The sequence below is a fragment of the Lates calcarifer genome, linkage group LG10 (genome assembly GCF_001640805.2).
Source record: "Lates calcarifer isolate ASB-BC8 linkage group LG10, TLL_Latcal_v3, whole genome shotgun sequence".
Classification (NCBI taxonomy): domain Eukaryota; kingdom Metazoa; phylum Chordata; class Actinopteri; family Centropomidae; genus Lates; species Lates calcarifer.
In genome coordinates, this window is record NC_066842.1 from 22290053 (window position 1) to 22313867 (window position 23815).

The 23815-nt window shown below is 40.8% G+C and overlaps 1 protein-coding gene across 1 annotated transcript; it reads left to right on the plus strand.

Annotated features, from left to right (window-relative positions):
• The first annotated feature begins 316 nt into the window (after window positions 1-316).
• On the plus strand, window positions 317-22695 carry st3gal2 (ST3 beta-galactoside alpha-2,3-sialyltransferase 2). The gene is made up of 9 exons (XM_018703498.1): window positions 317-355; window positions 508-558; window positions 2597-3277; window positions 9792-9851; window positions 10303-10436; window positions 13439-13618; window positions 14001-14046; window positions 14885-15004; window positions 15116-22695. Exons 1-9 carry the CDS (start codon window positions 317-319, stop codon window positions 15287-15289), a joined length of 1485 nt encoding a protein of 494 aa, XP_018559014.1. The 3' UTR covers window positions 15290-22695.
• The last annotated feature ends 1120 nt before the right edge of the window (window positions 22696-23815 follow it).

Below are 23815 nucleotides of genomic sequence, written 5' to 3' on the forward strand. Positions count from 1 at the left end.
TCTATCTATCTTCTTGTGTGCTGAATACACACATTTTTTTTCTTCAAACAATATTCCAAGTTCTTTTTAAAAAAAAAAAAAATCTGACATGTTTCTTGCTTATACATCATATACGCAGGACTCATTTACATTTGTAGCCTCTAACCCCTCTAAACTGAAGCATTTCAATGACACAAAATTAAGCAACTTGATACTGATACTGATGTTGTTCCTGCCTCTGTTCCTCATGATTTACAGTCTGAAAGACAAACTTAACAAATGAGGATGAAAAGATGTGAAATGTTTCAAATGAACTGATGCAAAGTGAAGGGCTGAAATGAAAACAGGAAAAGAGAGTCAGTTTGTGGTGAGCTGGGTAAGACTTATGAAAGCGGAAATGCAAATTAAAAAGGGAAGAGGATCAAAGTGGAAAAGGAGAAGTGGATTAAAGTGATCAATGTAGTCAATGAGGCTAATGGCAGCAAATGACAATCTGTCTTTTATCTCTTTCTCTCTGTTTCTCTGCAGGTTTTCTACAGAAGCCAGACCTCAGGCAAGACAAAGCAATCAGAAATCCCTGTGGGACACAAAAACGCAGACATGGACTTTTGATGATGACATAATCAATTTCCTAACTTTACTGGGAGCAGTGGTTTGTGCTTTAGAGCTCGAGAAACACATACAAAACAAAAACTAGTTGTTATTGCAGTAGAGAGACAGCAGTATAACTTGGATCAGTGTGTGTGCAGGTGAGTTAAGCAGGTGTTTATGGGGCATCAGATGAACATGGGCAAGGCAGACAGCTGGCATAAAGTGGGCACTGCAGGGGTCCTACCCTCAGATTATAGTTTAGCAGATTAGAGCTAAGCAGCAGTCACCTCAAGCTCACCAGCCCTATGAAACTTACACTGCCAGTCAATAGGTCATTCACAAACACACACACACACACACACACTGGCACAGCTGTAGGAAACAATTAAATTAGTGCAACTGGCAGATGTGTACAACCCTAGTTTAACTCACTACACACATTACATCAGAGACATAAAGACGTGCACGTACACACACACACACACACTCACACACACACACTCTGGGCAGCAGGACAGATGCTGCCCCCACCCTTCCTCCCATCATCCCCTCAAAGCCAGCTGGTAAGAAGATGAGATTTGGGGTTGATTGGTTTTGTCTTTTTTTCCATTGCACCCTCTGCACATCACTCCATCCACTACTCTCAACTTTCCTTGGTGCAGACTCAACCCTGGATTATCCATCTTCATAAAAATCTTTCCATAAGAGGAATATCAACCAATCCGCTTGTGATGCTTTGATTACTTCTCCCCAACATTTTTTTTTTACATGTATCTTTGTCCTCTGTTTATTTTTTCATTTCTATGGGCACACAGCTGAACCTGTTGATTAGTCGTTGGACTTGTGGACATCGTATCAGTCAGAACATCTCAACTGCAGCACTGACATCAAGAAGGTGATGCGGGAAATCCTGTATTTTCATTGAGAAACCATAATGAAACTGCTGCAATCTTAGCAGGAGATTTTCATTTTCATTAAGATTTCATGATTCACCACAAAGAACTAAAACTTTTTATCACAACTTTTAAAATCTTGTGTTGGAAGAAAGCATGAAGAGGAGCAACAGAGGAGTGTTTTAAACTCAACACACCAAATAACTCACGAGACTCAGTGAAACAGACAGACTCAGACAATGGACTGAGAGGGGTGAAGGAGGAAAGGCGAGACCATAAGACAGAGAAGGACGAGGCAAGGTGAACCTCGAGGGAAAGGTAAGAAGAGGAGTACAAAAGAATACTGAGAAAACAACAGATAACAGAGGAACCAAGCAGAGAGGAAAGTAAACCAAACGAAAAGGGAAAAGGAAAGAGAGGGTTTTTTTTTTTTTTTTTTTTTGAGGATGGCTAGAGACGTGATGGAACATCCTTCAGGCCAAACCTCCTCCCTTGTTCTGCTCCTCCTCCCTCTCCTCCTCCTCCCTTCTTCCCTCCCTCTCTCCGCTGCTCTCAACTAGTCTGCCAGCTTTCTTTGGCTACGTCGCTTCAGTGCAACGAGAGCGACAGAAAAGAGAGAAAGCAGAGCGCTGGAGCCAAGCTTCCCATTCACACAGATGGCAAAGAGAACGAGAGGGACCTGCTGCATCCATCCACTGGATTTCTCTGAAGATGGATACTGCAGTTAATGAAAAACCAGAGGGAGGAAAAAGAGAGAGGTGGACATAAAAACAGTAAAAGCCAGGGAAAGTTAGAAAGTGAAAAAGGGAGGGAATTAACAAATGATACAAAGGCAGTAAAAGCTGAGAGTGTGCTCGAAGCTGAAGGAGAGATCACCTCACATTGAAAGCAGAGGACTTCCAAAGCAGTCAGGCTACAGCTGTGTGTTGTTCAGCTGCGACTACTGTGTGTGTGTGTGTCAAGACATTGCTGTGTGTGAGACGAGCACATAGCTGTGGAGGAGAGGGAGGGAGAGGATCCAGCGGGAGACAGAGAGAAGGCGTTGGAGCATCGCTGAGTGCACAGCTTGACTGTGAGACAAATTGACTCTGACACATTGTCTTCCGTCAGTGTGCGAGTGTGTGTTTCACTAGTCTGATATAGTGGGTGATCTTGTGGTTCAGAGTCATAGTCAGGGGGTTGTCCCAGTCACGCTGACCAAGCCTTTGTGGTCGTCGCACAGAGGCGGAGGAGGTGGTGGGCTGGGGACAGTGGCAGGCCCAGGGGTGGGGGCATGGCCATGGGGGGGCCGCATCCCGTCCTCCACCCTACACCGGGACAGGCGCTGGGGCTGGGGGTCCTGGGGCGGGGGTTCATCCAGGGGAGCTTCCAGACTCTCCGAGCTCAGGCCCTGGTTGAGCGGAGGGGTGGCTGGGGCAACCAGAGGTGGAGGTAGTACAGGTGGAGGAGGTGGAGCGGAGAAAGGAGGCAGGGTGAGATGTTCCCGCAGGATCTGGGTTCTCCTCGGGTCGCTGGTTCTCGTCTTTCTCACCTCACTCTTCTTCTCCGTCTCACTCCGCGGAGGCGTCAGCTTCAACTACCTGGAGCCGCCTGGGTGGGAGGAGTCAAGGCGAGTGAAACTAGTGCCCAGCTACGTGGGTGCACACCGCCTGTCACCGCCTGACACACAGCAGCAGAAGACATGTGCCTGCCCACGCTGTGTCGGGGACCCTGGTGTTTCCGATTGGTTCGATGAGAACTATGACCCAGATATCTCACCTGTTTGGACCAGAGAAAACATCCAGCTGCCCTCTGATGTCTACTACTGGTGGGTGGTAAGTAACAAAATGATATACCTTTACCTGCAGCCAATACAAATGTGTAGTGAGAGAAGCTGTGTTTTTCCCTATTTAAATTTTTTCGTTGAATGTAATCCTCAGTGTTACTGAACACAGAGACACAGGACTCTCCTACAGGTTTATGTTATTTACAACAGTTGTAATTATCTCATCTTTGTCTGAGAAATCATGTTTTGTTCGTCCCTTATACCCATGAGCCTTGGTTACTGTTGCTATAGAGAAGAAGCCAGTCAGAGGCACGAATCAGAGCTGGAGTGAAATCAAAATGTTTTGTTGTTAAATTTGTGAACTAAACATAGTACCAGGGTAGCTGAATTCATCCAAAATGGATTTGAACTGATTTTAAGCTACAAATTGTGTTTCCTTAACATCATAATATTCAGCTCCGGTCCACTGTTATTGGTGAAAAATAAAAGAATTTTAAAACAACCCTCTGAAAGAGAGGAAATGCATGCGTTTTCCAAAATGTCGACCTGTTCCTCAAAGGATAGTGTGATCTGTCTGAATTTACTGTTCCAGTGTCACAAACACAAAGTGTACAAGCCAAAAGTTTGATTCCAAGCACTTTGTCCATGAATGTTTGAGAAAATGTATTGTTATATTGTCATTGACATGTGTGTAAGTAGTTCTAGGAGGATAAAAGTGTGTTCACTCCGTCAACTCAGGGCCTTTCAGTGTGAGTATTTAAATCAATTAAATTCACTATGTCTGGAATCTGAAAGCATTCTGATGACATACGTTTTTATTTGTAGAAAAATCCTGGAAACCAGCGCAGTGATTTGATATTGCTACAGTCAATGTGACTGTTCTGATTCTTTGATTGGAGGGGGGGTCAGTGTGCACTGCTGTTTGCCACAGTGTTTTTTTGATACTACAACTAGGTGTCACCATAATCAGATATTTACTGATAGGGGCTTTAATTTAAGATTTTTTAATAAGTCACTTAATTACTCTTTATTATGCTAATGTTCCAAAGCTGAAAATTATTACAAACCTGCAGACAATGTTTTTCTGATTTAATACCCCTACTAAAATCAACTCAATAAAACAACCCTGGATTGAACACAGTCTCCTATGTACCTGAACAGATCTATGGAAACACATTTTTAGCATTTTTTAACCGTGTCTGCAGCACCATCAAACTCTTTCCACTTGTGTGTATGGCACAGTGGGGGACAGTCGGTTACATGGAAGATGTAAGTTTACTAGGGCACCAGCGTCGTGGAAGTAATACATCATAATCACATATCTCTCACCACCCTCCCCATCTTCCCTCATCGTTGAGCCAACCAATCCCTTCTTACAAGTACTACATGCTCCTCATGTATCCCTGCCAGTCATATGTCATGGTGTTAGTGGAGAAGTGGAACATTACAGGGTTGGCCACTGGGCTTTTCTTAAACCACAAACTGAATAATGATTAAAAACTGAAATTAATACATGTCTCACAGTTCACTTGAAAGTATAAATGTGTTTGTGTGTGTTTCCAGTATTTTCTCATGTGTTGCATGGCGTCCCTCAGTGGATGGTTTAGAGTCCTGTTTCGGAGCAGTATCCTCAACCCAGCTCTGAAATGGCAGAAAACTGCAAACACAGGCCAACAGCTGCCAAGTCATTAGGTCACACTGCAACAGGGAGGTGATGAACTGGGAGAGAGGGAAGAGAGAAAGAAGGAGAAATAAACGAGATGAAAAGAAGGTGAATGGATAGGGAAGGAATAGGGGTGATCAAGTATAGAAAACTATAGAACAAAGACAAAAAAGTACAAGGCTATGCCAACCATGATTAACCTGCCAGTCTCTGCAGACCTATTAGATCAGTCTCTCTCTCTCTGTGGACCTTTCAGGGGTGTCCTTTTGATCACATTATAATAAATTGCATTACTTACCTGCAAATATAATGTACACAAATCTTTCTGTTCTGTTCCTCCATAGAAATGCTGGCCATGAATACGTGTGTCACTCCAGAGTTTCTAGTGACGTAAACCCAAGGATTTTAACAACTTTTGGTCCCACTAGTGTGATGACTTAAAGTTTTCATGGCTTTCAACCGGAAATTTGGAAAAAAAATCTGGGAAAGGTCTTGAACAAATGGACAACCCTTCTGCAACCTGCATTTGTGAAAGAACATCAAGAGAACTCTAGAAATGCCTGTTTTTAGGAAGACCAATAAGCCATTAGGGATGGTACCTGTTGACTTTAAAATGAAACTTAACTGACCTTAGTAGCAGAGAGATCCAGGCCTTTATTTCTAATGTCCCTTATTCTCAATTTAATACAAATGCCATCTTCCCCATGTTTATCTGTTGTTTGATCAATTCAGTATAATTTGATTTTCACAAGACTAATGCCATCAGCACAAGGCCTCTATATGTGTTTCTAGCCACAGTTTGCTTTTTGGGCTCCATAATGGAAAGGTGAGGGGAAGTTCAAGCTTTTGTTGTTGGGAATAAGAAGCCAGAATAAGTGGTTAGAACAAGTGGTTGTTGGTAACGCTGATGCACTGTGAGAGGTATCTGTGTAAGTACTCCCCAGTCAATTATTCACTTTTCTTTCTAGCTTCTCTGCTTTGTCTTTCTTTATCCCCCATCCCAATGACTTGCTTTTAGTACTGAGTCCAATCAACCAATGTTAGCAAAGAATGAAAACAAATGATGTGTATGCATGATTGAGCATATGCTCTTCAATCAAACCTAATGTGTTATTGTGCACTCCTGCCTCAGGAGAGGAAGGAATCAAGCATTAAATGAAAGAAACATGTGATGAATGAGTTGCTTATTCCAGCACATAATTTGGTGTTTGGTGAAACATTTTCACACTCAAGATTTTAAACCACCAATTTTCATTGATTAAGGGACCCAGTCATTTTACTGATCACTGTAGGTAATTTTCAGTTTTTCATGTTTGTAATTCGCATGATTTTGAGAGTTGAGACATTAAAAAATGCTTGAATTGAGGTTTTGGCATTTGCCTCCAAAGATAGCTGATGTTAGAGCTGTTGCGCCAGCTATTTTTGAGTCCTTTACCAAGTTTGTGTGTTAGATCCTTTAAGTAACTATTAGCTATTTTCAAAACCAGTTAATTTACTAAATCAGGTTGTACCATTAAAAACATAAAGATTTTCTCAGCTAATAAATACTGAAAAATACTCAATAGTAATATTTAAATCAGTTTATTCAATTTATTCAGTTTTAAGGGTCCAAAGGATATATTAAATATACCAGGCAATCCTATGTAAATGTGTATGAATCATTTCTGAAGGGAAACAAATCCATACTAGCCTCTGTTCCACTAGCTTCTGTAACTCAGAGCTATTAGCCATCCTGGATTTTTTAGTAGGTCTTTCTGAAAAAATGAATCATTTTTAAAGGCAGCTAAAATACATAAGTAAATATTGAATAAACCAAACCAACAATATGAGATTGTTTTCCATATAACTTCCATCCTTATTTAGACATATGAAGTGAGCCACTTGACATACTGTTCAGAAATAAGGCTTAATGTGGCTTAAAATGGTTTTATTTATTGTGGAACAGAACCCATAATGTCTGGTTTCACTTCAGCTCTCTAAATGCACACATGTTGAAATGTGTCTGTTAGTTGGTTCGTGTATTTTTTAATGACAAGTGAAATATCTGATTTAGCTAACATTAACCCAACAAACACTATTTGGTCAGTTAATGCTATTTTGTACCTTGAGGTATATTGTATCACTTTTGTTAAATGGTATTATACGAAACTTGCATCATTGTTAAACAGCATTTTGATCATCAGGTCAGGTACGTGGACCATATTATTCGCTTTACTCTTTACTCTAAAGGCCTCATATATTAAGTGGCACCTAAGTGCCAGCTGTAAATGGGTGACATAACAGTTACTGAGTGTTAATATTTAGTAACAACTAATCTCAACACAAGAAATATTTATGTGGTGCAATGCTTTTTAATTTAGTGTTGCGTAAATCTCCACTCAGTGAACACTTTATAACTAGGCTAAATTTAAGGTCACGAAAAGCTGGTGCAGCCGGCTCCTGAAATAGCAGTGTTCTGTGTGAAATATTGGTTTAAATGAAAAAGGAGAGTTGTATTTACTTGAAAGTAGGTGTCAGAAAGTTTATACTTTAAGAGCCAGAGGACAGCTGAGAGGAAGGAAGCAAGACGGCATTGGCATGGCTGCCAGAAAACATCTGCCAAAAATTAGTAGCCCCTGAACAACAGTGGGACAGCATGCCAAGCTGGCTCTGGCATCATGCAGGGAGTCAGAGACAGAAGGAGGCAAAGGATGGAGGGAGAAAGATGGAAAAACAGAGAGAATGGGGAAAAAAAAGGAGAGAGGTGACGGCATGAGAAACAAAGGTAGAGAGAGAGTGAAGGGAAGTAATAGAAAGATATAGTGGTCTCAAATCAGCGCTGATGAGCTGCGTGGTGCACGGGTGTTCCAGAGAGACGAAGAGATGAAGAAAGACAAGACAAGGAGAAACAAAGAGGGGAGCAAGGGAAATTAAAGAGGAGGAATTAGACATGAGAGCAAGGAGACTGCTGGAGAGGACGTGTGAACGAAAATGCAAGCAAATGAGATCTGTGTTGGGAAAAGCGAATTAAGGCCGATGGTGGGTGAAAAGGAAGTGGTTATAAAGGAGTGCGCAAATGAAGATTGCTGTGTGGGAGAGAGGGAGAACGACAGAAAGGAAAATATGGTTATAGAGAGGGACAGCTGTGTAGTGGCTGCCAATATCCTGGTGAAACTTTTGTGTGTGTGCATTTTTGTTTTGGGGGATTTTTTTTTTTAAATGTGTGTGTAGGTGCTGTTTTTCTCTTTAAATGCACATTCGCCTGTGTGGTTTGGCAGATTCTCAAATTGGAACAATTTTTTTTTTTTTTTTTTTTTTTTTTTGGTTAAAATTGGACTACTTTTTACTTTGTCAGCCACCACTGGTATGTGTCACTATTCTCTTTACATCCCACAATGAGGCAGTTCAAAACCATAAACCAAAAAAAAAAAAAAAGAAAAGCACTCACTAGATGAAGCAGAAATGTGTTTTTACTCAATCACTCTGTCAGCCTAAAGTGACTCACCCAAGTCTGTCTTTAAAAAAGACAAGAGAGAAACCTGGTTTATGGCTGGACCATATATGGGTGTGCAAAATTAGGAAATCCTACTGTGGAGTGTCTCTCCTGCCGGGCTGCTGACAGCGTTGTCAGCCAGTGTTAACTACACTGGTACAACACCAGTAGTTTCTGCCTTAGCAGTACACATTCCAGCAAAGGGCATACAGTTCTTGGCAGGAAGGCAGAACTCAGCAAACACCTGACACAGGAGCTGAGTGTATTGCAGTGGGAAAACAGAAACAAGCACTCCCTTATGATGCAATAGAAACTGTTGGTGCCAAGTTATTTTGTGAGCGAGATGGACAGTGTTTTCCTGTTGATCAACAACTGGCCAATCAATGGTGAAATTTCATCACGGCTGATTTACCAGTGGTGTAACTTTAAATTTTCCTAAAGAATCGTCTACAATTTTGTTTTATTTAGACACCTCAGGCAGATTTTTTTCTTTATTTTCTTTCATAAATGTGTTAATGAAGTGACCTTTCAAGTTAAAACAGTTAAATAGTTTTTAATGTTTTCATACAAGATTTTCAGCAGGGCATTAAAGCCATTTTTACAGCTGTCAAAGAGAAAATCTGAATCTGAAGATATCTTGAGCAGAACATTAATAGCTGCACATTCATGGTGTTATGTATCCATTAAACCTTTCTCAGTCGGGTACCCACAGTATTGTCTTCCTCCTCTCTTTGTTCTTTCAACTTCATTTACATCTTCTGTTCTTTCATATTTCCTACTTTATTTTCAACACATAGCTTTTTCTTTTGTTGTCCACCCTCTATTTATTCTGGTCGTTTTCGACTCATTCAGACAGGAGAGCCTTGTTGTCATTTCTGCCGTCACTTTTGTTTATCCCTCCCAGTAGAACAGAAGGTCCTTTGGACATCTCACTGTTTTTGTTGATGGACGGTGTAAAGGAAAACCTGAAAAGACACAAAAAAACCGTAAGCACTCTTTTTTCAGGCATAATTTGAAGAGTTTATGTGCAGACAACCAAGTAGTCATGTGGTCTGAAAAAAGCATAAACAAGCACCTCTTGCTTTACTTTTGACATTTTTTCATCCTTTCTTTCACTATCATCCTTTTTTTTTTTTTAAATTCAGCTTGTTTTTGACAAGTGGACAGAAATGCCTCTGCTCCTCTGACCACAGCTCACCCAGTCTGACTGCATCCTGTCAGTCTGACACATGGCTGTTACCTAAACACACAGATGCACACACACACACACAGGCTCAAGCACCTGCTTATTTGCACATGAATGCAGGCAAATGCATGCATACACACGTACATGGGCACACAGAAAGTAACTAAATTTAAAGTCTGTTGTCAGATCCAATTTGTCTGCAGAGGATCTTAACCATACTTTCTCTCTCTCTCTCTGTCTAGATGTTACAGCCCCAGTTTAAGCCCCACAGCATCCAGCAGGTGCTGCTGAGGTTGTTCCAGGTATTTTATATTGTTAATTCATCTTTCCATTACCATGGTACTTTCAAATCAGCCGAGTCATTACTTCACACTCCTGGGCAAAGGCAGAGGGGAACAGATTGTCTTTATTAGACATCAGGTTTATCAGTGACCCAGCTCATTCCTTTTTAATTAATCTGTATATCTCTTTTTCCATTCTGACTCTCAGCACAGCACCATGTTTTCACATTAGGCCGTATGTTTAAATATCTCAGTCTGGCTCCCATAGGACAGAAGGGGCTTATGTATTTTTCATGCAGGGTCTCATGAAGAATTCACCCCAATATTGAGAGCAGGATGTATTTTCACAATCAGAGTCTGAGCTGCAGGTTAGGTGATTTTATGTCTTTTGCTGCCAGTGCCAGTGTCCTATTTCATTTCCTGTGTAGCTTAAATCTAGTTTGCTTTACTCCATCATGGCTGTCTACTGCAGGTGATTCCCGGAAGGTCGCCGTACGGCTCGTGGGATCCGGGGCGCTGCCTGCGCTGTGCTGTGGTGGGGAACTCCGGAAACCTCCGCGGGGCCGGATATGGGGCTACCATTGATGGACACAACTACATTATGAGGTGAGAGGGATAGCTGTAATGGATAGATGAGCAAAATGATAGAAGGCAAAGTGCATGCATTAGATAAAGCATGATGAGATGCGAGGACAAAGTCTGAAACTGAGAGACAAAGAGAAGGATGAGGAGGAGGAAGGAGAAAAGGAGGGAGGAAATTTCATGTGAGGAGAGCAGTGTCACTGCACGGTATGTGCTATTAAAGTTACATCATCATCATCATCAAGTCTGTGTGTATGCGAGGGGGAGATGGACTTATAAGATAGACGGTAGATAGAGTACTCTATTAATCTGAAAGGGAAATTGCAGAATAAAGAAGCAGGCAGCTGATGTGTGTGTCTTTACTATATTTAATCTCTGTAAGTCAGCTCTCCTATTGGCTAACAGAGAGGTCACCTGACTCGAGTGAGCTCACCACAGAGAGCTTTATGTCCAAGGAAGCCGACACATATAGATTGTGTCTCCCACATACACACCCATGCACACACAAAGGCATATAAATCCTTTCAGTCTCTTCCCTCTGGCAGCAGTGATGGATCACAGAGTGTGATTGTTGCCAGTTGGCACTAACATACAGCTATACTGTGTTGTTTCCTGCAGTGTTTGTATGTGTATGTTTAGGGCACGTGCTTGTGCTATGAAAGCCACAGCAGCGATGACTAGTATTTTGTGTGCTAAAGACGTTAGCATTCATTAGCGTTGCACCCTCAGCACACCCGCGTGGGCAGTCTCCAACTTTCAATCTCCTGTGATGCTTACTCATTGCTATGGTTTTAAAATCAGCTTGATCCACTGAACAGTCCCACTCACCACCACCACCCACACCCTGTCTGTGTCTGCCTTTTCACTCCCGCTATCTGAACAAACATCTGTTTTGTTCACCGACATATGGGTAGGCGCACTCAGCGGCCATTTTTTCAGGTGCACCTTCCTGTTTACATAAACAACTCACTCCTCCAGACAGTGAATCACATCCACTGTACATACAGCAAAAGTCAAAAGCGCACAAAGAGCTGAGTGGTTTGGTTACTGTCTGTTTGGTTACATTGGACAAAATATTCTTATTGTATTATATGATAATATCTGCTGCTGGAAAGCCCTTTTTATGAGACCTGTTAAAACTATGGTTTGAACTACAAGTATACACACAAAGACTTAGAGTAATATCATGTACGTATGAATATACTTCACCAACCCTGAAGCAGAGAGTTTAAACGGCACAAGAAGAAGAAAGTAAAGAGGAAACTTGACCATCTGGATAACTGTTTTCTCTTTTTTTTTCTTTAATAACATGTAGAAAGCAATTACTCATCCTCTTAGCCTTCTATCCTAAAGCTCAAAGGGCAGAGAAAAACAGCTAGAAACACGTTCATCATGTCTTTATGCTAAGCTAAGCTGCACCAGCTTCGTACTTAAAGCTGCAGTAATACTGTATTTTTACATTAATGATTACTCAAATGTCTATGTGGAGTGTGAAGGATATTGTTTGTAGTGACCCACATAATGTTTAGTTAAAGAGCCAGATATTTCCCCCAGAGACCAAAAACAGCTGCAAGAAGAGTCAGAAACACTAATACATATCTGCAAGATGTTTGAATAGGCAACTTTTTGCTAACAAGTTTGCCTTACCAACTCAAGAGGTAATGCTATATAAGTATTGATCAAGATTTTTTCTATCAGGAGTACAGAGCTACAAGGAGAATGGACATTGGGCTCATATTCATCAAGTGGCCAGAAATGAAATGAATTCAAATAAATGTTACTTACGTACTGTAAGCTTTTTGGTATATCAACTGTATAAGGTGATAATGTCAGTTTTGTGTTCATAGCTTGCTGTATTGTTTCCAAATGATTGAAAAATCAGTAAATGCAGGTTCTCATCCTGCAGAATGTAACGTACTCTTAAAAGCCTGCGTGATAAAGGCACAAGTCGGTTCCACAAACATTACAGGAACTACTTTTTTTTTCATATTGATCAGTATGAGTAATTATCAATATATACATTTAATACCATTAAGTGCATTAGGTACATTCAGTTTCAGGAGTGAGTCTTAAATAATTCTAATAAAGGTTTATTATGCTCTTAAACTATAATTTTAATTTTAATTTTAATTTTCGATAATTGGTTTAACATTTGTGCCTTTAAAAGGCAACAGCAACCAAATAAACATCACACAAAGATTAACATGTTATGCTACACATATTCAGTATTGCACACTGGTACAGGTTTTATTTTAGAGCCACATAATAATAAAAATGAAAATATTTAAATTAGATACATGCAACTTACAAAGTGACAAACAGCTACTGGTCTGGTTCCTGTCACAGAAGAGACAAATGACTGCTGTCGGGGTTTGAACTAACATTAACACATGAGGCTAATGCACGAGCTAGCTACTGCCAGCAGTTTGGAAGCGCAGACTTTGGCTTTTACCAGACCTGGTGGGATGGCACTTGATGGAGAGGGTTGGTTGTGTGTCCTGCCTTCGTCAACACAGGTCGCCTCTATATCTTGCAAAAGATATGGCTCTGCTGTTTATCCAGCTTAAAAAATACAAACCATTTCTGAATCACTGATGTTGTGTAACCTCTCTTTGAAGCAGTTCCCTGTTTTGTGCCAATGCCTGGCTCTCAACGCAGTCATTCATTTTTATGTTTCTAACATGTTTTTTTTCTCCTGTGTTTTGACCCTACATGTGTCAGTTATGTGAGTCCCTTGCTCAGATATTGTGCAGATGAGGGTTGACCCAAATGCAGATGCATTTAGCAAAAGTTACTCATTACTCATATCACCATTATTTCGACTTCTTTTCGTGATAATTATCAAGATCATGTTGTGCCTAGTCCACAGGCATCACACTTCGACAGATAACAATGTGTGACCTGAGGACGTACTGTACATGCATTAGAGTTAGTCTCATGCTGTTTTCTCTCACTTTCTTTGTCTAGGATAATCTGCATTAGAGTTAGTCTCATGCTGTTTTCTCTCACTCTTCTCTTTGTCCTAGGATAAATCTGGCCCCCACAGTGGGCTATGAGGAAGACGCAGGCAGCCACACCACTCACCACTTCATGTACCCGGAAAGTGCCAAAAACCTGGCGGCCAATGTTAGCTTCGTCCTGGTTCCCTTTAAAACACTGGATCTCGTTTGGATTACCAGTGCTCTGTCCACGGGCCAGATTCGATTGTAAGAAGATGTACACACACACACACACACACACACACACACACACAAATATGCATAAGCATGGATTAACACATATGTGAATGAACATGCGTGTGCACAAAAACATATAAACTCCGGGCATAAAATGTTATTGTCGTAAAAAAATGTTGGCATCCACCATTTGACTTCAGGGCACATAGACACACATAAGTGTGGTTTGAGGGTATAAATACATTTTGCTTTATATACACACACACACACACACACACATACACAGCCAGAGAGTCACTGGGTTGGAACAATGTGTCAGCCGTCAATCATCCAGAATTCATAGCTGCAGCAATCACTTAAAGTGCTGATTGAATGTGTTTAATCAATTTCTCCCTCTCTCCCTCTCTCTCAGTACCTACGCTCCAGTGAAGCAGTTCCTCCGTGTAGATAAAGACAAGGTGTGAATTTTCAACATTCACCACAATTACTTTTGGCCATTCTCACACACTCTCACAGTAATCTGCAAACACACACACACACACACACACACACACACACACACTGACCCCCACTTTGCTGCAATTACACCATCCCCTCCCCATTGTTGATGAAGGATTACAGTTAGATTATAAACCTTCCCTTTGTTTTAAATAATCTTCTGCTTGCTCTTTAATCCATGAAAATAAATAAACTCAAACTAATCCCTGCCCTGTGAAGACTTTGTGAATATCTTCGCCTGGTCAGAGACGCAGTTTTTACAGTGTGTTTGGAGCCGACCCAAAAATATAGATTTACAAGATTTCCTCCTCCACTGCAGAGCTCTAAGCAGCCTAAAGCCCTGTTTGTTGGGACTGAACATCACCTGGAGGTAGATGATAAATTTGTAATTACTATTCATTTGGTTAACAGTGCTTTTGATCTTTCACAGCAAACAAAACCTCAGAGAGTATTAAAATTTAACCTGGCAAAATCTTTTCATCTTCTTTTGAAAATGCAGCAGATACATTGCATAAGGTTATTTCCCTTAATTACTGTATAAATCATCTGGGTTTTAAATCTGAATTCAGAGCAACTTTGAGTAACTTTTCATAAAGAAGGAATATTTATAAAAACAAATCTGCATTTTGTAGCTATGTCATGTATATCCTTCTGAATATGAGGCTGTGGGACAATGTTTCCCTTTAGGAAAATACACTGTTCTCTCCTCCTTCTTTCCATGCAGGAGTTAAGGTTTGTCAGCAAGTAAACAGCATTTTACAGTATTTTCTTTTCTCTGGGTCTCTGTCCACCACTCAGGTCCAGATCTTTAACCCAGCATTCTTTAAATACATCCACGACCACTGGACCCGACATCATGGGCGCTACCCCTCCACTGGCATGCTTGTGCTTTTCTTTGCCCTTCACGTCTGTGATGAGGTCAGTGTTTCTCTTACTGTCTCTCTACTTTCACAGTTATTACCACGTATTGTAAATCCTTGCGCACGTGTAAGCTCGCTTTCCAATACTCTATTGTTGACTCTGCTCCAGGTGAATGTGTTTGGCTTCGGGGCGGACAGCCGGGGAAACTGGCACCACTACTGGGAGCAGAACCGCTACTCTGGAGAGTTCAGGAAGACTGGCGTTCACGATGCCGACTACGAAGCCCAGATCATTCAGCGGCTGGCTAAGGCGGGCAAGATCACTGTATTCCCTGGGAAATAACCAACAGTTCACCCTGTGTATATCTAAGGTTTCATGTTAGAAAACTGGTTCTGCAACAGACACTAGAGAGGCTTCTTGGAATGTGTTATATATTCTCGCTTTAACCTACCTGCACCAGTTTGGGTTTCCAGTTGAAGTAAACCAAATGCTTACTGAGGGCAAGAGGAAATGGTCATAGATGTGACTCATCACATCAAGTGAACTGGCACCAAAAAGTGCTAATTTACTTAATAACCTTTCACTTTCCCTCATATGTGGGAAATAACCCACCAGTCTTGGCTCTAAGTGGAGAACATGGTGTAGACTCGTAGGAGCCAGGAACAGGGAACATGTAGATCCACATGTAGTTCTTCTCACTTAAGTCTGAAGTGGGATTTGAGCCTTAAATTAGACTGTGAAGCAACTGGTTCAAAATTTCACCTCTAATGGCCAGCGTTAGAAGCGAAAGACAAAAATCACTGATCTCTTTGCCAGTGCAGCTTTACCACAAATACCGACTTTGACTGTGTAGAGCGCCAAGGCAGCTGGGGAAGGGAAGGATCTCACATACATTATGTCCCACTTCTGGACTCAATCCAGTGGAAATGTTCAGCTTGGATGAGTATTTAATCATTTCTTAACAAAAATGAAGTATACTACATACAGAAAACACACACACAGAAACAGCAGCATCAGCATTTAAGGGGCCATGTGGTGTCTGATAGCAAACTTAAAGTTCATCTTCTCCTTATAATCTGTGGATGTTGACAAACGTCAGGACCTGCAGGCCCTCAGAGAAGATTGAAGATACGGGCACAAACCGTGGCGCCATCAGAAGTCATTGCACTGTCAAACGTTTTTTGGGCACCGGGACTGCTTTTGCAGCTACAACGGAAACCCTGGGCCATGCTTTGATTTGCCCTCACTCGAGAAAGAATTGTTCCTCGCAAGTCATAAATGAGGCAAAACACCTCTTTCCACTTTTCACTGTCATAACTCTACTTTATGTTGAGTTCTGCATCAGAAGACAGGGTTACAAGGATTGTGTCTGGCTGTGATGGGCTGTAAAACAGACGATAGGTGACTCCTGTGGGTTTATAGTGTATTACTGTCCTCTAAACCCCCCCCAAGTCCTTATCAGGCTTAGCAAGGCTTCAGCATCTTGCAGTAGATCCACAGAAACACAGTCTTTTGCCTTTCAGCCATTCTGACTCTGAAAGATCACTGCAGCACTAGCATGAGCTTCAGCTTCTGTAGCCCGATTTTAAATGTCACAGCAACCACAGGCCCAGCTACAGTCTTTACTCACATCCAGACACAAGGAGAAATGTTCTGGGAGAATGTTTGGTTTGACTGTGTGAGACTCTAATGAGGCCAAAAGTCCATCTCCTGGGATTTCATGTTTGGATGGAGGCATGCTGGTTTCTGGACCTGGAGTTTAATCCCCATGTGGTCTGCCGGGGTCTAATTTGGGAGAAGAGGACTAGAGACAGAGAGCTGGGGTATGGAGAACCAGTCTGACAAAGCCAGCCTGAGAAACACATCATTTTTGTTCCAGTGTTTTAAAGGATGAAAATAAAAAGACTTTGGTTAGGTGTTGTTTATCTGCACCAACTTCACACAACAACTGCACTGGGTTCACCACTTTAGTTTTGAAATTACTGAGACAAAAAAAAAAAAAAAAAACTTTTCACCTTTTCCCTTTCACAAACTTAACACTCCACCCTGACTCCTGTAACCCAGTGAAGTTAGAGACTGTCTGGAGCATTTCGTTCCAGATTAAGGCCCATATGAGGTAAAAGGAAACCCCACAGGATCTGGGAACTGCTTAACTTGTCAGCAGCTCGGCTTCATTAACCACTGGCTCTGGTCCCTGCTCAGCCAATTAAAACTTCAGCTATGTCTGGAGGGGGTGTAGCCACCAGACGCCTTAGACTTCACCTCCATACAGCATAAACTGCACTTCCAGTTCTGATTTTCATGATGATGGCAAATCCTTCTGCAGACTGCAGATTTCATTTGTTAGTTTTGTACTGTTTAGTGTTGAGTTTACACTGTGGCTGGATTTATGCTATTGGCTCAGATTAGATTTTCTTTCCCATTCAGGTGGCACATTTAGTGGTTTCTATTATCATTTGGCATCATCAACTAATACTCATTTACACATTTATAGCCTCCATGATTAGTAATTTACATCTTTAACGAGGAGACGTAAACAGATATTAGTTAAGAAAGTGTTGCTAGACAGTAATGAAAATCAGACATAAATGGAAAAAGAGACTGTCCCCCACAGAGTTAGGAAAATGAAAGTAATTGGTTTGAGCTGAGACTGTAAATCTATCTAAAGATGGCATGACAGAGATGTATTTATCAAGGAACAGCTGCTGCCTGCCAAGGAAAAGTACTCAGGGTTCCTATACAGGTCCTATTTAGGTTTGGAAAAGAATCATTGTCTTTCAAGGTGTAATGAGTAATGTTTTTACTGCCACTTTACAGTAAAGATATGTATCCGTTTGAATGATTGTTGGTCAGTATTAATGATTTAGCTGTTACATCATGTTGTGCTTAGAACTCTGGCTTTTATTTATCTGGCTTCCTTTATTTCAGTTACTTTATAAGAGCTATTTGTAAGCTTTATTATCGCCACATAACCAACGTTAGCATTATCAGCTTTTTCCTTACCAGTCTAGAAGAAACTTTGCAAGTTAAGCAACAAACATTTTCCCTTTACTTGCCAAGAGCTGTCTCCAGTTGTGAAAGCAACGGCAGTGTTTTGCTTCTAGTTCTATCACTTCTTCTCCTCTGCTGGAGTTATCGTGCTAACCAGCTATCCCTGTCTGGCCTGTCTCATCACTTTCCGATAGCGACTCACTGTAGGGCCCAGACTGAACAAATAGTGCTGCTTAGAGGCTGTATTCTAACCTCTTGTATTGTAAATGCAACAATGGCTGAAGCTCTTGGCAAGTAACTGTCACCACCACCCACTCCCAGCAAGAATCCACAGCCACAGCTGCAGAGAAAACTTACAAATAGCCCCTTAAAGTCAGTCAAGGTTTACGTAAAGCCCCAGAAAACCTGGATTCAAATAATATAAGATAATATAATATGACAGTTTTAACTATTTATGATTAAATAAGAACCATTAAAAGTGGGTGTGACTTGACTGACAGTGGCCTGGTTACACAATAAAACAACTCACCAAATGTTACCAGATTTTGATTAGAATATTGCACAACTCTCATTGGTGCATGGAAATAATTACCCACATCTAACCAGTGCAAAAGACAATGACAAAATAAATAAATAAAACGAAAAATTAGAAATCTCTTAACTGGAATACCCAAAACTGTTGAAAACTGACCAACAATAGAAAGCCTTTAAGACTATTTCATACAATTGATTTACCAGAATTTCACCAATATTTTTATCATTGCTTGGACTCAGTGTTTTGCTGTAATGACACATAATACGAGCTAAGAAGAAAACAAGTCTGCCACCTGCAAAATGCTCAGAAAAATAGTTAAATCTGTGAATAGAAGCTGTGTAGGAACACAGAGTTTCAACCACTGTAGCAGATGGTACATCGTGAAATAACACCTGTGTATGTGTGAGAGCAGAGCACATAGTTGAGTCTGTTGTTAAAAGTTAATGGATATAACTATGTGACATTATTCTTCTCTTCTTATTCTTATTAAGTGTTTTAAGTTTTACGTCACTTTTGCTGAGAAAGTTTTAAGTTAGAAGAGCGCAGACACATGCTCAGTCATACTGCCCCCAGCAGGCGATGGGAAGGACTGTGCCTCCTATGCTTGTATCAGTTCTGTTGCTGTATTACTGTATTATCTTTGATGATGACATTGTGTAACTACATAATGACTCTCACGTATCACCATTGTATTTTCTGCTTACAGTGTTTTTATCCTACTTTGCACAGAACAGAGATTCTAGGATGCTTTAGTGTTGAGCTGGGCTCATTTTAAGAGTCAGTGTGGCTGAATCTGGACGTTATTGTTTGTTGTGTTCTCTCTCTGTGTCTCACACATGCTCACGCACACACACACATATTCATGCTTCTGTGCCTTGTCCTGCTGCTGGACGTCACTCGCCTACAGCTGCTCTATTGGCAACAGACACCTGCTACCTTTGCTTGTTTTTTTTGTTGTTGTTTTTGTTTCATACACACACACACACACACACACACACATCTTCTGGCTGAGAGCTGTGCCTTCTGAGCTGTATACACACATACATGCGCACACACACCTATATGAAAACACACGCTGCCTTCTGCTCGGGGTACAGGCACCTCCCGCTCTTCACTTGTTACTGCTTTGTACACTAACATTGTTTTTTAAAGACCACTGTAGGCTAAAGGATAGGATGTGCTGTGAATTCATATTAGGTCATTTGCTACTTTTCTGAACATATAATGGATGCTTTTGAGGCATTTCTGCTTTTCTAGACACAGACACAGACACAGAGGGTCATCTGCTAGATTAAAGCCCAAAATAGTGTAGATACCTTTCCTGTCTTTCCATATCTGTTTTATAGAACTACTCAGTGACTGTAGAACAACAGATGGTAAAGATGACAACACATCTAAAGGTTTAGACATATCAGTGTACCCACTGCTGTCATGAACTTGCACCTAGTTCAATGTTTTCTTGGAGTTGTCAGCCATCATGGTCCTGTGTTTTCGATGTTTGTTTCCCAAGATGCTCCTTCCAGCTTCAGTATGAATGTGTAAATTGCTTTGGAGATAGCATGGTTGACGTCTGGACATTTTCGGGGCTCTCTGGCAGACGAGTAACACATTCCTATCACATTCGCTGCCTGCAGTGGGTAGAAAAGTCTTAATAGTCGACTCTGCCCCCAAACAAGGCGAGACCCTGCGATGGCATCGGAACTGTTATCAGCTTCTTCAATTTGTCACAGTTGTAGGCCAGAACATTGTGATCAGATAGACGGGGGGTGGGTGGGAGCAGGGTGATCCCTCTCTGCTGTGCTAGCCTAAATTAGAGTGGTTTTTTTTTTCCATCTACAGCACATGACACAGATTTGAGAGTGTTCCCTGTAGCATTTATAACCTAAAGTAGGTCTTTTCCTCTGCCGCTGACCTAATACACTGATTTTTTTTTCTCCTCCACAGTTGATTCTTAAAATAATTTCTGAAAAAGTGTGGAGCACCACTTTTCCAGGTTAAGTTTTTGTGTTGTAGCTGTGTAAGGGACAACAATCCAGAAATATAGAGCTGCAGAGGTTGAGAGCATTTTGGGAAATGTGGACCGTGATTGTGATCTTTTCATTTTTTTTGATTTTCTCCAAACAGGTGACTGTCACATGTCCAGGGAGCAGCATGTTTTCTCAGGTGAAATCAGAATGTGTGGTTCAGTCCTCTGATAACAGTGACAGAAGTGTAGCTGACTTAGTCACAACTTAAACTGGACTGATTTTCCTTTAAAAAGATGCATTGTTATTTTTATTTTCTAATTTCAGGCCTAAAACATCTCCACACTGGAATCATCCTTGTTCTACTTCACTATCAGTGGAATCCACATTCCTTTTGCATCTATTACTATTTATTACACTGTCATGTCTCAGACATTATGTGCTGAGGCACATTTCAGCAAAGCCACAAACATCACCCAATTACTTACCGCCTGAAAGTATGTTATCAAGTTTTGCACAGCTGCACATAACAACTGGAATACACCACAATTTCAGTTTTCCTGGAATAAAGAAAAGCTCATTAAACTAATTAAATGTATTTTTATGGGGTAATTAAACAGAATGAGTATGGAAATGAGCACAGTCTGAAAGCACACCTGTTCAGCTCGGAGAAAGTGGATGCTTTTATGTCAAAGGGAGAATGTGCGTGTATAGCATCTAAATCCTTACATGCATCTGCTTGTAAGAGAATGGTTTGACATTTTGGAAAAGACATTTAGCCCATTGCTTTTTGTAAGAAAGATGAACACAATTCTCACCTCTGGCCATTTAGTATTGTGTAAGGCAGAGTCATTGGTTAAATGTATTGAAATATTTGAATTTAAAATGGCTCAAATTTGACCCAAATACATAGGAGGGATAATGTATGTGAACTAGGGAGCTTAGGACCCTGGGAACAGAGAGAGCTCCCATGTAAGGCTACAGCCAGTTAGCTTAGCTTAGCATAAAGACTGGGGTACGGGTCTGTCCGACAGTAAATGCTCCTCGCCATGAAATAGTCTGGCACATACCACAAATTGTCATGTTTAAACTTTGATTTTTGTACAGATTAAATAAACTGTGTGTTTATCAGTGAGCTGTAGAGGCACTAGCAGATGGATTCTGTTACCTCTGTCAGTCAGGCTAGCTAAGCTAACCTTCTCCTGGTGGTAGCTTCATATTCAGCACACAGGCAGAGGAGTAGTATCAGTCTAGATCTCTGCAAGAAAGTGAATAAGCATATTTTCCAAAATGGCAAACTATATCCTGTAGCTACAATGCTGAGAGCAAATTGGGTAGTTTTTTCTTGATGTTCTTTAGTATTCTAAACTATTTGCCAGAGTCTCATTACTGTGTTCAAGTTAACAAGAAATCAGAAAGGTTGTCTGGCAGGGGAGAAACAACCAAGGCAAAGTCTGCGACAAAATAGAATCCACACCAGAGAAAAGGAAATCACGGCTCTTGTGTCTTGAAAAGTACTTTAATAGCACTCCCATCTCCTCAGCCCGTGTCTCTCCAGCTCTCTGAGGTAATGGAGAATAGCTGTCTGCAGCAGGGACAGAAATTTCACTGACTGTTAGAGCAAGAGCTTAAAGGAACAAATACATCATGATCAAAACACTGCTGGGCCAGGCTGTTGGTGGTATGACATCGCATGCGACTGTTGCCAACATGCTGTGGTGTTTGAGGCTGAGGTGAGAACAGCCACAAGCAGCTCTTTCCTCATCAGTTCACTGGTCTGCATTGAACAGAAACACCTCTTTAGCAGCAGTCAGTGTGCTGCAGACCGCACATGTCAGACTGTCTCTGTGGATTTTAACACTCATACCTGTCTGTCTGTCGGCTATTGTGCTAGTCCCCTACAATCACTAGGACAAAATACTGGACTTACCAAGTAGGATAAAAAAGCTGCTTAGTGAACAACAAATTTACAAGCAGCTCTGATGAATCAGACTGTGGAGGAAAAAAAAAAAAAAAGAATTCAAGGAATTTAGAGAGTTTATTGGCTCAGTTTGTGTAGGTGAAATCTTTTCATGTGGGTGGTTTCCTGCTGTCTGGATCTGTCATTGTCTAGTCCTGGCTTTAATGTCTCATTATTCAGTAGGACTACCTTTTGGACAAGGCAGCACATGTATTTACTACATTGTAACATCTGTATGATACGTGATCAGACTCTTTGTATCTTATGCTACTGTAAATAAAAGCTTCATGAAACGTGAGGTTAAAGTCTGGTGTTGTCTTCCATTAACACTGAGCTGCTGAAATAGTTTTAATTTACTGCAAAGAAAAATCTACATAAAAATCATTAAACTAGATTCAAGTTGCCACTAGTGTTAAAATATTGCACTTCAGTGTAATTTTTAGGTAATGGAGTATTCCAATTTTATGTGATTTAATATTTCTAATACACTCTCTCTTTCATATAGAAATATTGTTCTTTTTACTCTAGTACAGTACTAGTTTCAGTGTTACTTTTCCTATTAATACTTTATACATGTCATTCTTTAACATATGTATAAACTACCCAACAGTATATTTTGTCATTAAAATTAAAAAATCCTGAATCATTATTATATATCCAAAAATATACTGCATATAAATGTTAACACTGATGAGCACTTTTACCTCTGAGGGCAGGGCTTGTACTTACAGTGCACTCTGAAAGTATTCAGACCTGAAAAAATGAATTGAATACTTTCTGGCTGCTCTGTATAATGGTGTATTTTTTGTGGCACACCTATTTTTGGGACATTTACTTGTTCTCCTCCAATACTTCCACCACAGCTTTAATCTACACACACACACACACACACACACACATATATATATATATATAAAATATATTTAACAATTAGCAATGGATTACCTGTGTGACTGGGGTCAGTCATAGGGATGAACCCAGCAATCATTACTTAACTGCACCTCAGTTCCACGAGGCTTTGAGGCTTGTCTCTGCTCCTGTTTTGGATTTTTGGCCCACAGCTCTACTGCTTCACTCTCTGGGCTCTCATTAGCATAGTTTTCAAAGCAAAAAGCTAGAAAATCCCCACCATATGCTTCCTGCTCAGCACCAAATGGCTGATAAATGAACTGGTGAACATAATAAAGCATTTAAGCCAGATATTCATCAAATTCATCAGGTGACTCCAAACCAGTGATAATGTTACTTTTGTGTGTGCTGGATGTGCAAAGAAGCAAAAGGTTGTAATGTGAGCTAATGAACCATTACTGTCAGGTCTGAGCAAAGTACACAATATTTCCTCATTAAACTTGGGATTTAGAGCTTTCCAGTGAATATACTGTATATCTCAGTGAACCAGATCTTCTCAGCTCAGTCCA

Excerpts from the sequence above, each read along its gene's own strand:
- st3gal2 (XM_018703498.1), top strand. The coding sequence starts at position 317 with ATGAAAACAGGAAAAGAGAGTCAGTTTGTGGTGAGCTGG. Across the intron at positions 3,278-9,791 it reads ATGTCTACTACTGGTGGGTG|ATGTTACAGCCCCAGTTTAA; the intron begins GTAAGTAACAAA and ends CTCTCTGTCTAG. Across the intron at positions 15,005-15,115 it reads CCCTTCACGTCTGTGATGAG|GTGAATGTGTTTGGCTTCGG; the intron begins GTCAGTGTTTCT and ends ACTCTGCTCCAG.